The 14,950-nt window shown below is 37.5% G+C and overlaps 2 protein-coding genes across 2 annotated transcripts; both read left to right on the forward strand.

The window, feature by feature from the left end:
* Positions 1–230: 230 nt before the first annotated feature.
* LOC126628522 (protein N-terminal asparagine amidohydrolase) lies at positions 231–4,339 on the forward strand. The gene is made up of 9 exons (XM_050298243.1): positions 231–419; positions 1,251–1,436; positions 2,150–2,214; positions 2,499–2,598; positions 2,707–2,745; positions 2,850–3,041; positions 3,230–3,408; positions 3,537–3,656; positions 3,977–4,339. Exons 1-9 carry the CDS (start codon positions 366–368, stop codon positions 4,113–4,115), a joined length of 1,074 nt encoding a protein of 357 aa, XP_050154200.1. The 5' UTR covers positions 231–365; the 3' UTR covers positions 4,116–4,339.
* Positions 4,340–6,066: 1,727 nt separating this feature from the next.
* On the forward strand, positions 6,067–9,010 carry LOC126628521 (S-adenosyl-L-methionine-dependent uroporphyrinogen III methyltransferase, chloroplastic). The gene is made up of 5 exons (XM_050298242.1): positions 6,067–6,809; positions 7,119–7,196; positions 7,288–7,357; positions 8,099–8,376; positions 8,578–9,010. The coding sequence occupies exons 1-5, from the start codon at positions 6,231–6,233 to the stop codon at positions 8,725–8,727; spliced, it is 1,155 nt and encodes a 384-aa protein (XP_050154199.1). The 5' UTR covers positions 6,067–6,230; the 3' UTR covers positions 8,728–9,010.
* Positions 9,011–14,950: the final 5,940 nt, after the last annotated feature.

Here is a 14,950-nt window from a genome sequence, read left to right on the forward strand (position 1 = left end):
TGCCAAGTTCGTTTAAAATCTTGCTCCTTTCTCTCCACATTAATGAATAATGCATGTATCAAATACAAAATAGTTTGTTTTAAATCTAGAACTTGAGAGCATTGGGCCACACAGTTAAAGCATAGGCGGGGTATGAGTTTGAAAGCCCAAGTCAGCCGACTCCCAAATTAGCAACTTTCAAGTCCACACCCACCCCACTCACTACCAAAATATATAAAAATAAAAAAAGAGAGATCAAAGTTTCAGGCCTTCTCACTGAGTTGCTTAAGTTTCGAGTCTTGGTCGTCATCGTCGTCAGACTCCAACTTTGTCCGTCAGCAACCCTCTCCGTCTCTGAGTCTCTCTGTGTGTGTTTGTGTGAAATCATGATCTTTGTTGATGGGCTTCCCTTTTCTACAGACTCTTCTGCATCGCCTCAGGTACTCCCTCCCCCCTCTCTCTCTCTCTCTATAGATATATTGGTATATATGTGTTTGGTTTATGAGAAAAAATGTGGTGGGAAAGAGTAAAGTAGAAACTATAAAGTTGCCCAACTGTTTGCCTTCCTTGAGGCGATACTAATGGAAATATTTAAATTTGTGAAAAGTAGATATTTCAAATTTGTATCCAGCATTTCATCTGCAATTATAATTTATAATGCCTAAATTTGATGCTTATTGGATGGTTACGGTATGGGTTGTAGTTACCACCTTACCTAGCTGATGCGGTTCTAGTTACCACCTTACCCAGCTGATGCGGTTTGTAGTTACCACCCTACCTAGTTGTCTTCGATCATGGTTGTTAATCAATCATAGCCGTTGTAAGTTATGGTTGGTTCTGTAACTATGCGGAGTTGTTGACTCTCCTGCTTTCCTTCATGTATATATACATGTATCTTTGTAATTGTAAATCACAAAATCAATATACAATCTTTTTATCAAATTCCACAATGCTCTAAGTTTCTGATGCCATTACTTATGAAACAAATTTTTAAATTAAAAATTCTAGTTTGTTTGTTGCAACACCTTAATCTGCAAGATGAGTACTAACGAAGTTTATGTTTATTAGATTTACATACATTATTTATACATATAATAATAAAGTATACCGAAACTTCAAATAACTACATTTTTTGAGAAACAGAATCTGGAATTGTCTTCTGACGGATAATTTGCTTGCTCAAATTCCTCTACTTTACATTTTCCATAAAATATTTCTGCACTCCTTGCAATACATTTATAATAGAACTTAAAGCTTGTGCTCGTGAACAGGGACGGGATACTCTGGTTGCTCTACTGGAACACCCTGCTTTGGTAGAAGCCTCAAATTCGTTCAAAGCTATCCCGGAGAGGAGATTCTCTGTACGTGAAGAGTCAGTTCTGGACACATCGCCACGTAGTAAATGGGTTTATTTGTTCCAGAGTGAATATGCAACTGTTGATCCGGCATTGGTGGATGTATGTCTTTCACTATTCCTTTAGGCAAACACTCGTCAACATGTGGCATGAACTTTTTCTTGCACATATACAGCGGAGAGACATCAGTTTAACCTTTCTTTACTTAGTTCACTTATTAGTATATGATGCCAGTACAACCATTGAACCATTCTTCTAGTGTTAACATGCTATATTTCAAAGGCCTATTGAACTCAAAGAAAAGGGTTAGCATCTTGTCCATATGAACTTTGTAGTAACTACTGTTAGTGGAAACATGGTGGCCAAGAACCTTATGCATGTTGAAGGCCTTCATTTGAGGAAAGTGGCATTTGATAGTCCTGCATGCTGAAAGCTGTCCTGCTACTCTTTTCAGCTTTAATTCAGGCATCCTTGTGTTGCAATGTGCAACATAACATAGAGACTGCATGGTGAACTAAAATAAAAAGTACATGGGTTGATGGCTACGAGTATAGCCTTCCTTATTATCTTGTGCAAAATGGAAGTCATCTCATGATTTATTCATGGCATCTTTATAGTTCTTAAAGTTATCATATTTTCTGCCTTAAAGAGATGGATGAAAGCTAGTGTCATTGTAATTGTTGATGGTTTTTCTGAAATGGTTGCTAGCTATTAACTGATCACTTTCATTGCAATTGTAGTTTTAGTAGCAAGAGTACTACTAATTATTCCTTTGCTAACTTCAATTTTTTCTTCTTGGTCTTCCTCGTTAAAAGTTTGTTGGAACTGATGAAGCAACAACCTGTATCGGTGTGGCCATCTGGAATCCGAGAAATGGAATGTAAGAAACGGATTTATTGGGGATATAATTGTTTAGATCATACCAGTTTTCAAATAGTAATTTCATATTTGGTTCTACTTTTTCAACAAGAAATGCCATAGAGGCCAAAACAAACACCAAAATTTGGACTCCAATTGAAGTGGTAAATATGACTGGTTCTAGATCTCTTATCATTGTAACAAGTAAGACATTGTCATGTCATCTACCATTCCATTTGGCGATTAAAGTTAGGAAACTTTTGGTGCTCTAGTACTGTTGTTTCTCATTCTGTTTTCAAACTGTAGGACCTCAGTTGCTCATATGGATTCTCCAAACATTGTGGACACGGGTTTATCCCAAATGTTGTCACTTCTTGTTGACCATAACACGGATATGGAGTTAGATGTACTATTCCTAACCAAAATGATTTTGTGACTTAAATGGTTATATGCTTTTTATTGACTCATAGAATCTAGCATAAATAAAGGAATATTTCATGTTCACAAAATGCAGGTGCATCTAGTTGGTGGATTTGAAGATGTTTCAACTAATGTTTGCTCCAGGATCCTCTACTTTGTTATTGATTTTCCAGAGGTGTAGTTATCTACTCAGAAACAGGATACTTCAAGCTGAAAAATATTGAACTTTGTGTGCAGCATGGTAACTACAACACTGGATCAGAAAGTCAGGAAAACTTGGATGGTTATTCCTTCCCTTTAGGTGCCAAAATTGTTGAAACTTTATGGAAGAGACCGGAGAAATTCCATATACGTACTCTATGCATTCTTGGGCATAACACTAGAAGGGATCCCGAGGGAAATGCGTACCCAAACTTCAACGGTTTCATGGTTAGCTTCAACTCCGTGAATTAAATATCAATTTGTTGTATGGCTTATGTTCATTTAAGTCAGTTTAAAATGAGATAAACCTTCCCATTTTTTGTGTGCTCACCTGTGAAGTTTATAATGTTGTGTAATGTGTGTGAGTGAAACTTCTGTTAAATCCTTCACATTGTAGATATTTTTCACTATTTCAGATAGGAACTTCCACCGGATCTATTACCCCAGCTATCTTTGACAAAACCTCAAGATGCCCTGATGAAGTTGTCAGGAGAATTCGAGTTTCTGTATCATATGAGGACTCTAGTTGGAAAGGAAAGTTACTAGAAACATATGATACTCAAACTGATCATTTCAAGATAGCTCCATGTTGCTGGTAAGAGTTACTTCATCGATTATGCCTTCAACTTTTAATTACTCTGCAACATATCTTTGCTTCTCTTAAAGTCGTGCTCAACTTTGCCAGCAACATTGACCTCACATATATCGTTTCTATTCATGCAGGACACTGCAGCAGTTACATTTTGCTTTGTCATTACAACACTACTCTGATTCAGAAATCCTCCTCATGTGTTCTACTTCACCCTCAGCTGAGAACCCAGATTTTGTGGAGAATATGAGAAGGTATGCACAATCGAAAGTAGACCCGTCTTAAAGTTCTCAGTGATCACACACATGCAGAAAAAGAATTTGAATATAAAGAAAGAAAAGAGGATATTTTCCCATGATAAAAGAAGAGAGAATAAAAGATTGACAGGAACTGCACAGCAAGTTGATCACAAGTAGATGCATTGAAGTTTTTCTTGTTTCTGGCCCGTGTAATCATAATCTATCAGTCAAGACTCGTATACATTGCAATTCCTAGAAATAGGATGATGTTCATCCCATAGAATAATGTTAATTTCCGGATATTGCTTTAACTAAATTTGGTAATCTTGATTCAGGCAATGGGACTACCTAATTAAACACCCAGATTGGAGAGAAACCTTTCCCATGAAGCAGCCACGCATATTTGAGAGGACTGCTGAAGGTGGCTGGAGAAAGCCACAAGGTGCTGATACATCAATCAGTAGGAGGTTCTAGTTATTTTGCAATCTTACCCATGTCTCTAAATTATAAGTCCCGCAATTATTAGCAAACCAACTAAATCAATTTAGATGATCATGCAACAAATTTGAACTATCATGTTCTCGGCCTTTAAAAGAAGGATGTAAGTTGGTAACTCATCGCAATCTTAGCTGTTTTCGTCAGCGATTGCTTGTTGTTAACTGAGTACTTATGTTGCAATTTAAGGGTCTGTTTGATAACTATTTAGTTTTTAGTTTTTAATTTTACTTTTTGCGCTTGAGATATGAGGAAAAGTAAGAAAGGTGGTGGAAGGAAGGGGAAGAAATAAAGAAGAGTGAATGAAAACAAAATATTGGAAGTGAAAACAACTTAAATACTTACCATTTGATGACAATTTTGTTCAGTATTAATTTTTTCAGATTTTTGCTTGAGATATAGGAAGTGTGTGTCTATATATATATATATATGAGAAAAGTGATGGATGAAGAACGGTGATGGGAGGGAGAGGAAGAAACAGAGAAGAATATATATGAGAAAAGTGATGGATGAAGAACGGTGATGGGAGGGAGAGGAAGAAACAGAGAAGAATGAATTAAAACAATATCTTGTTTTCAATGAAATGCTTTGTGTCGGTTATTTCCCATGAAATGCTTGTTGGGACTGAAGAAGCAACAACCTTAGGAATGTTGGTGTTGCCATATGGAAAATGGAATGTGAAGACGTGCTTTTATTGGGGACTTACATTAACATCTTAAAAAAGTTTTTAAAGGGTTGACATGCGCAACAAACTAAAATACTATTGAAAATACATGCGTATGTGTGTATAGTACACGTTTACGCGCATGCATATCATCGGCAAATTTATTAACAAAAGTACAAAACTATAACGGGGCTGTTTGCACCTAAAATATACCAATTTTTACTCATTTAGGTCATTCGGGCTAAATATGGTATTTCAAAGATTATTGTGCAAGAAAGTTAACTTTGAAAGATATTTAGCTGCAAGTGGGGTAGTTTGACATTATAATATTGTTTTTCCCTTTTATTTGGGTGGTGGAGGTTTGCCAATAGATTTGTTTAATCAAGACAAATGCATACTTTTTCATTGCAAGTGGATGGAAAGACACACACAAACATTCCTGCAAAGGACTGTGGACATGTGAAAGAAGCCAACTTGCTTCTATTAATTATTAGTTTATTGCAAGTGATGGAGACATGTGGTGAAAACATGTGGTGGAAGTACAAGTTGCCCTTTTTAATATCATTTCACATGCAAGCTGGCAGTGAAGTTTCTTTCGGGCAAGTGCAATGTTCTCAGCAATGGACTTTCTCAGATCTCTATATAAAGAAGTAGAGGCACAAGGATTATGGACACTCAAACAAACAATCAATCAACTCTACTCAAATCAGCTCATCAGCTTCCATGTAGACATTTAGCTTTAGCCAAGCATCCATTGCTTCCCTTGTTTATTAGCTCTGTTACTCACTAGTAGAATTGATCTCCTTTGTAGTTCATGTACAACTCATTTTCAGTTGTTTAAATTACAAGCAATCTACAATACCAGTCATTTACTTTCCTCTGTCAGTTGCACTTCTAGCAACCTTGTCATTTACATATTGTTTCATCTCTTCATATAAGTAAAGTCCTTATCTTTAAGGTAAAGAAAGAACCTTGATTTGAGTCACTTCCACTTAATGACACAATCTCTTGGTTGGAAGTTAAATTCAGACGCATCCTTAATCATTCAGATCCCGTCTACTAATGGCATCTAGTAGTGGCACGTCCGCACCCACCAACATGTTTGAGTAAATTTCCGGCATGCCCGCGAGGCCCATGATGAATTTAGGGAGCAAACAGTGGCAATAGAGAGGCACAAAGCAAAGAAAAAGAGAGGCGGCAATAGTGACCTTTGAAAGCCCTAAAAAGCCACCTACTTGGACTCGTCGTGCTTTTAAGAGCCACCAGCCGAATTCCAAATCCAACTCCAACACAAACACTCGTTCAATACTTCAAATAACGAGAAGAACTCAAACTCGCAGCAAAACAAAAACACTTGTTCTCTTTCTCTCTTTGGTTGTTGGAGTTTTGTCTCTCTGAAATTCTGAATCCTTGCCATTTCTTCTCTTCTTATGGCTCTTGTGAGTCGGATTCAGTCTCTCTCTGCCTTCTCTTCTTCCTCCACCCATTTCAGAAAACCCCACTCCTCCTCCTCCTCCTTCAATCCCATTTCTTCATTACGCTTCAACTTCACTTCCTCCAATTCCTCCTCCTCCTCCTCCTCCTCACCTTTTACAGAGAAGGCTTCTATCGAGAGATACCAGCGAGACCACTGGCTCTACAAAAACCAACATTCAGAATCCGACCAACCAGTACCCACTACCTGCTGCTCTCTCCCGCCCGATTTTGATTCCTTGAGGGAAAACGACATCGCTTTGCAGCTACCCGAGCTCAGGAACCTGCTTCAGGTGCTCAGAGAAAAGAGGCAGACTGAAGGTGATCGAGGTGGCTGCGGGCCCGGGAATGTCTTCTTGGTGGGGACGGGGCCTGGGGACCCCGAGCTCCTGACAATGAAGGCTTACAGAGTTATTCAGACTGCTGATTTGTTGCTCTATGATAGGTTGGTGTCCAATGATGTCTTAGATTTGGTTGGCTCTGGTGCTAGACTCCTCTATGTGGGCAAGACTGCTGGGTACCATAGCAGAACCCAGGTAATCAAGCACTCATCTTTCTTAATTTCCATTTCCGAAACCAAAATCCAATTTTGTTTTGTTTTGTTTTGTTTTGAGTTTAAATTGGGTTTCGAATATATGGGTTCTGTGTCACAATAAATTTGAAAGCTTTGTGCAATTTGGTGAATTGGGTATTTGCGTTTGTGTTTGTTTGCATCTGGGTTTGTGGGATTCAAAGTTTTGGTGAAGTCAATTACGAAAACTTTACTTGATCTGATGCTACATAAAATTTGGTCTTTTCAATTGGGATTTCAGGAAATGAACTGAATTTGTTTTCCCCTCTTTCAGGAGGAGATACATGAATTGTTACTGAGTTTTGCCGAAGCTGGAGCTAATGTTGTGAGGCTAAAAGGAGGGGATCCGCTGGTGAGTTTTTATATTGGTCTTTCATAAAATTGTGTCTGTTTTTCCCTGTGATATCATGTTCCGTCTTGTAAAACATATCGATTTTCTTTAGGTGTTTGGAAGGGGTGGAGAGGAGATGGATTTTCTGCGGCAACAAGGAATTGAAGTTAACGTTATTCCAGGTACAATCACAAATCAATGTGGTAGCGCCGTTATTTAGTTGACATTTTTATAAGAATGGTGGAATGTCTCATGGACATAAGATGTCTACATTGTTTCCCCATTGCTTTTTGAAGAGAGAATGTTCAACATTGCCATCTCAACACATTGATAAAGTTTCAGTAATCTAATTTCAGAGAATTTAAGATGGTCCGCAGTCACAAAGATATGCTAAAGCTGAACATTATTAGCTATGCTATCCCTGTAGAAATGTTCTATTTTGTCAGTTAGTCCTTAAAATTATGACACTTCATCGGCATTTAAAATTTTTCCTCGTTGGAAATCATAGGTGAGAAGTCTTCCGTATGCAAAAGGGTGACTGAAAATTGAGATTAGTACACTTTGCTTCTTAATTCCTGAATTTTTTTTAACACATAGGCCATTAAGTATAAAGTTTTGGCTGGGAGCACTTGTAACTTGTAAGATGGAATGAATGGTTAAGAGGAAAGTAAAATGCCAAGTTAACACATTGAAAGATGGGGGGGAATTTTAGGTGAGTCTTCATCCATATGAATATGTTATATATTAGGAGTCTAGGAACAACTTTTTTCCTATCTAGGTTGTGGCCTAAAGAACTCATAGTTTGTGTCTGTTGGAAACAAATTTTCTCTTCCCTTATCCAAATTGTGCATCCATTGTTTTCTTTGACATGATTATTCTCTCAAAAGGTCAAGCTACTTGATCAAAATCTTTTTACCTTTCAGGTATTACTGCTGCTTCAGGGATAGCAGCAAATCTAGGGATTCCGTTAACTCATCGAGGTGTCGCAAATAGTGTCAGATTTCTCACCGGCCACTCCAGGAAGGGAGGAACAGATCCTCTGTTTGTGGCAGAGAATGCAGCTGACCCTGATTCGACCTTGGTGGTTTACATGGGTTTGTCGACTCTCCCTTCTCTGGCTCAAAAGTTGGTGCATCATGGTCTATCGCCAAATACACCAGCTGTTGCAGTTGAGCGAGGGACCACACCTCAACAACGCATGGTAAGGATGGTCTCCTGTTGTGTATTGGTATAGCACCATGTTGGACTTCAGATGGTGTCTTTTCTTTACCTGATTACCTGACATTTGTATCATTTTAGGACCTTTCTTATACAGATAGGAATTCAGATCATGTGAGTTTGCCCATTTCCATAATTCATGTATTTAATGGAATTGATCGTTGTTGCATGTGCATTCATACAGGTTTTTGCAGAACTGAAGGATGTTGCAGATGAAATTGTATCAGCAGAGTTAGTATCACCAACGTTGATCATCATTGGGAAAGTAGTGGCACTTTCACCATTGTGGCCATATGCTTCAAAGGAAGTATCCTGTCTTGTAGAAGCACTATAGGCGCATCTGAGGCTTGACCACAAGTGTTTTGCCCATCCAATTAAACTTCAGACCTTAGGCTCGCGGCTTGTGAATTTCGGTAATTAGAGCTTTAGTTCATAAGCCAGGATGATCTTCGATTTAAGCGGAAATTGTTTTTTTGCAGCATGAGAGCGTGATTTATTAATTAAAACAGTAGAGTTTTTGAATATTTTTGGAGTGATTTGTACATGACAAGATTTTAATTAGGGGTGTTTGATCAAATTTGAAGGCTAAGGTAATGCAATGCGAGTTGGAATTTGAATAGTTTGGGTTGGATGGATGGGTCATCACATTGACAATTTGACGCAAGAAGATAAATATCAACAACTCTAATACAAACAGAGTAGCATGTGTGCATAGTTTCCTACACATCTCCACCCACTGACCCATTTGCACATCATAATTCACGAGGCAAAGAAACCATACCATTTTAAGAAACCAAAGAGAAAGAAACTGTTGCTGTTCACTATCCGCATATGGGCCATCTGTCCTGTTTGGTACGCTAGATGGGATAGGTTGTGACTAAATGAATGGACTTGAGTCCAGTCAAATGTTTGTTGTGTCAAAACGTGAGATAGAACATGATAGATTGTGAATCCACAATAGTGTTTTAGGGTTCGTTTGGATGTGCTTTTAAAATGACTGAAAGCGCTTTTAGAGAAAATGTTTTTGGGTTCCAAAAGCACTTAAAGTGCTTTCTGCAAGAAGCACCAATTTTGTGCTTCTTCCAAGAAGCACTTTAAGTGCTTTTTATTCAGGATTTACTTGCATTTTTACTAAAGATTGGTTCTAAAAACATTTTTACCAAAAGTGCTTTTAATCATTTTAAAAGTACATCCAAACGAACTTTTATTTAATATATCCTTATATATGGGTTACAAGTCTCTGACAGTCTAATCTTATTCCTAAGGTTAAATCTTATTCAACCCACAAACTCATGTCCCACCCAAATATCTTTACTACTGTTATGTAACGAGTGCCCTAATAATTTTATCTTTTCCTAAAATAAAAGAAAGTCACATTAATTGTAAGAGAATCGAGATTATTTGATAAACATTTTGTTTTTAGTTTTACCTTCAAAATCGAACAAAATAGTCGTTGCTTACCTTTTGTTCTTAGTTATTTAATTTTTTTGTTGTACTTTCTTTTATATTATATAATTAAAATCAAACAATGAGTGACTGCGATTTTCTTAGACCCTAAAATCTTGAAGAACAAGACTCATGTTGTTAGTACCAACATTTATAAATGAAAGTAATGGTTTAATGTTTCAATGTTATATTTGTCTAAATTTTTTCTCAAACAGTCATTATTATGACAACTCATTGTAAGGCTTCGTTCACTCATATACACTCTTAGTGTACATACAATAATAATAATAATAATAATTAATTACTTAAGAGATGTGTAAGACTAAGGGTGGAAAAAAATACCGAAAATTTCGGTATGATAATCGGTCTCACATTTTCATTTGTTCAGTAATCCCGAACCGAACAGAAATAAATAAATCAATTATATTATTTAATTTTAAATATATATTTTGAATTGTAACAGCCGTCCGATTTGGTTGAGATTTAATCTCAACCGTTGAATCCAAATAATACCCTCACTCAGTCACACACTCTCTCGACCTCACCTCACCCTCCTCGACCTCACCCTCACTCAGTCACTCTCTCTCTCTCTTGACCTCACCTCACCATCCTAGCTGATTTCTCTCGATCTCTCTCCTTGGGTTTGTGAAATTTGTTCACGTTTTGGATTGGATGTTCATGATTCCAGCCTTAATTTAATTTCTATATTTATGTTTACCATTAGGTTAGGGTTTATGAAATTTTTTTTCGATTTAGTAATGCCGCTATTACTGGAATTTGGTTGACCCCAAAGTTTCAAGATGATCTGCATAGGTTAATAATTAGCTTCTTTTAAACATGATATGAATGTGACAGACATGATAGAGAATGAGAATTGCTATCCCTTTCTCTGCATTTCTTCTCATGTCTAGAGAATGTTAATGTTGATTGTCTTGAGTTAATTTTTAGGCATGAGGCAGAGGTCATGTTTGTGACATGCTTGCAGCTGAAGCCGACATTAAATGACCAATATGTGGTTAGATAGACCAAAGAATCTTTGAATAATTAAATGACCAATATTGTACCCGTGCATGGAATTATAAATATTCTGATGGTTTTTTATCATGTGTATGGAATGGCTTCCAGAAAGATAGGTTTGCATAAAAATGATCTTCGGTAGTTTATAAAGATCTGGACTAACATAGTTTTGCAAATGGACCTTCCTTATATGCTGTGAGCCTTTTCTAGTAGTGAAACATACTTGAGTTATATTTTCCTTTTGGCTGTGATTAATGTTGTTATAATATGTTGTTATGTCACACTAATGAATGCTTGAGATATGTCAGAGATTTTTTGGAATACAGAAAATGAGTTGTTTTTTTCCTTCTTTTCTGTGCATGGGTGTTCGTTATATGCTTTTAGGTTTCACTTATTTACTTTCATGTCATCCAGGTTATCAGCACTGCTAGGACATGCAATTGCATTTTAATTGTTCTTGACGCAATAAAATCAATAACTCACATTCGTCTAATTGAGAAAGAGCTCGAGGGATTTGGCATAAGGTCAGCTATAGCTTTGTTTGTGAAATCCCGTCCCCAAATTTCACTATTTAAAATTACGTATTTCGTATTTGTATTCTTAGTTTCAACGCTTTTATATTTACGGTGTATAGTTTTTTTTTTGATAAATAAAAGGACGAAATTACCCCTATTGTATTAAATGGGATTCTTCACTGACGTATTTGATCCCTACATATTTTTTTCATTTATCTTTACATATTTAGATAGTACTTGTCGATACGAACGCGTGAGCGCAAACGGAATGTAATTTGGAATTATAACGAAGAAGTTATAGACGAGCAAAGACAAGGGCGAAATTATCATTTGACCATTATCTAGAAGGTTCCAGATTTGCTGGAGCTGTGATATGGCATCACGTGTGTGGCCATAACGGAGATATGAGAGGAGATTGAGGGAAATGAGGGATTGGACTAATGAATCAAAAATAGGGGAAAAGTAGTGAACAAATGGGAAGGGAGGAAAGAAGGGAAAGGGGAGAGGGGAGAAACAGCCAACCTGAGTCGTTCCTTTGACCCGTTTCCCTACGCGACCTGACCCAGTTTCCTCTACTCCTTCCCGTCACTTTTCTGGCTGATTTGATGACAAATCACGTTGGGCCAACACCTTCAAACGAGTCGCCGACCTTTCCTCTTCATTTCTCACTCAAGTTCGAGCCATCTTGGCTCTTGTTTCATGAGAATCGAAGTTGTGGGCTTCGTGGGTGTCACCGCGACGATCCGCCGTTCTTGCAGATACCATCTTCGACTTCCACCATCAATTAACTTCCTTGAACCTAGGAACCATGCCCAATCATTGGTCGGAGAGTCGGGGTTCAATTTGGCAACGATTCAAAGAACACCCAATTATAGGGTTCCAGCGGATCAAGGTGAATTCAAGCGTCTTTTCGGCTGAATTGGACTTTGGCCCAAGTATGGGTTCTTCCCCTTGTTGTGTTCTACAATTATGTAAAATTTGGTAATTTTTGGAGTTTGTCGGAAAACTGGGTTTCCGTTTGCCAGAAACCGCCACCATCGACGACGCGTGGCCAATGGGCCAGCTTTGTCTTTCTAGGCTAAATGCGACATCCTGATTTTATATTTGACATCCAATTGATGAAATTTCGTCGTTTGAACATATTTTCGTTAAGGTTCACTGCTTGACCATTATAACAATCAACGATCCAACCGTTAGATCGTTACCAAACTTTAATATGTTATTATACGTAGTATTTGAGGACCTTAGGAACTTAAGGATCGAGAATTCGATGTACGGATCTTTCTTAATTGAATTTCTAAGTTTGTAAAACCAAACGTTGACCGCCACTTAATTTTAGTGATTGGCGGAGATTCGGGCGTTGGATTGTTCTGAAATTTTAGGATATTGTTCTAAAAGATAAATGAGACTCTTGAGAAATTACGGATTGGAAATCCGTGGGCGGATATTCTAGATCGAATTACGTAGGGTTGTGGACCCCACTATTGACTGAGAGTTGACTTTTGGTCAACATGTTTCGAATCGTTCTTAAATATTGAAATTAGTACTACTAGAGACTAAGTGAAGTCTAGTGGGCCTACATTGGTTAGTGAGTGACTTTAATACATGTGATCTGGTTATTACCCTGAAATCTCCATTCTAATATTCTTTGTGGATACGGCATGATTTTAGAACTATGTTTTATATTAAATTGTTATTTTATATTTAGCCATCGATCTATTTTTATTAAATGTGATTTGACTTATAGATTGGGAATACTTGTGAAATGTGATTTGAAATGCAGGTTGAATTGTTTGTGAAATGTGAGGCCTAGTAGTGGACCGTTAACCCATTGTGATGGGGATTTGTTGCTTTAATATCGCTTCATTTCTTGCTTCATTGATCCGTTCTAAATTTAGTACTTGTGTTTGTTTCATATCTCGTTTCATTGTTTCATTTCTTGTTTCGTTGCGCCGTTATTAATTGAGTACTTTGATTCATGTCATGTTTCTTTGAGCCGTTGATATGTTTCTTGGACTTTCGCTCAGTTTCGTTGAGTGGTCCGAAAGTAGGTTCTGCTAGGGTTCCATAAGTGGTCCGGTTCCTTGCTCCGTCTAGATTCTGTTGAGTGGTTCAGAATCCCTCATGCTTCGCGATTTCGTTGAGTGGTCTAGAATCGTATTTTGCCTTGGATTTCGTTGAGTGGTCCGATATCCATTGTACTTCGCGATTCCTTTGAGTAGTCTGAAATCGTATCCAATCGGATTCCGTTTAGAGGTCCGGAATCTCTTTACTCCGTGATTCCATTGAGTGGTTCAGAATCGTATCCTGGTTTGGATTTTGTTGAGTGGTCAGGAATCCCGCTTAGTATTTTGGTTCCATTGAGTGGTCCGAAACCCGATGTTGTTGGATTTTGTTGAGTGGTCCGAAATCACATTCTTTAGAGATGTAGGCTTCAGCCGAATTATGTTGCTCTAGCCCTGCATTTTGGTGTATTGTATGTGTTATTGATTTATGTGATTATGGAATAGTGTTGGAAAGCACTTGTGTGTGTGAATGGCATGATGACAACTCTTGTTTGGCTTATGGTTGATGTGTAGTGTGGTACTCTTACGTTTTCTGCTAGGAAGTGTTTTACGAACAGTTCAAAGTTTAACAAATGGTGAACTACGAATGCCTTGACCTCGTCTGAGGGTACATAGGCAATCTAACTAGGAGGTTAGATGGAGCAATAAAGTATACGAAAAATTACTACGCAATCAGAATCTTGAGTTGTGTTTTGTCCATATCCTGGAGGCGAGGTATGTTAGATATACAGATATTTGGTGACGTTACGTGTTGATCCTGGACGTATGTCGGGATCAAGGCATGACATTGTTTCTGGTCTATATAGCTTTGTCATTTTGTTACTTCGGTTTAGTAGATCTTAAGGCAATTTATGCATTGGTCAATATGCATGACCTTCAAAAGTTCTCTGTTTCGTTTACATAATTTGAATATGTTGGAATGTCAAAATTTGATTGTACCTATGCTCTACATTTTGATTACATCATATAAGCTCTTTTGGGATTCCCGATTTGTCCCGAAATTCTGAAAATATTTCGGGATTCTTGAAAATTTGGTTTGGAATTGGTCTTCAAATTCCCGTCCTTAAAATTTTCTGTTTGGAATTCTGGATACTTGTTTCGGGTCGGTATCCCATACCAAACCAGCCCTATGTAAGACACTTAAAATATGTGTTTTATCTTTAACAAATATATATATATATATATATATATATATATATATATATTTGGAGCTTTAGTCTGGTCGTGGGCTGTACCGTAGCTGGGTTGAGGCCTCAGTTTTGATGAAGAATCCAAGTGAATAATTGAAGACCAAATCCAAGTCCAAGGGAAATACGTACAAGAGAAGAATCAGAATATCCGAGATCGTGTGAACAAGGACACGTTGGTCAATTACTGTTTATCCATTTCTCCTCTACCTATTTTTAAGTTGCGTGCTCGAGAGCGACTCCCTCCTCTAACCTTATATCTATAAAATTATACATATTTCACCTTCCTTTCTTAATTTTCGATGGATCGACGGAATTGAGAAAGA

The sequence above is a fragment of the Malus sylvestris genome, chromosome 7, assembly GCF_916048215.2.
Source record: "Malus sylvestris chromosome 7, drMalSylv7.2, whole genome shotgun sequence".
Taxonomy (NCBI): Eukaryota; Viridiplantae; Streptophyta; class Magnoliopsida; order Rosales; family Rosaceae; genus Malus; species Malus sylvestris.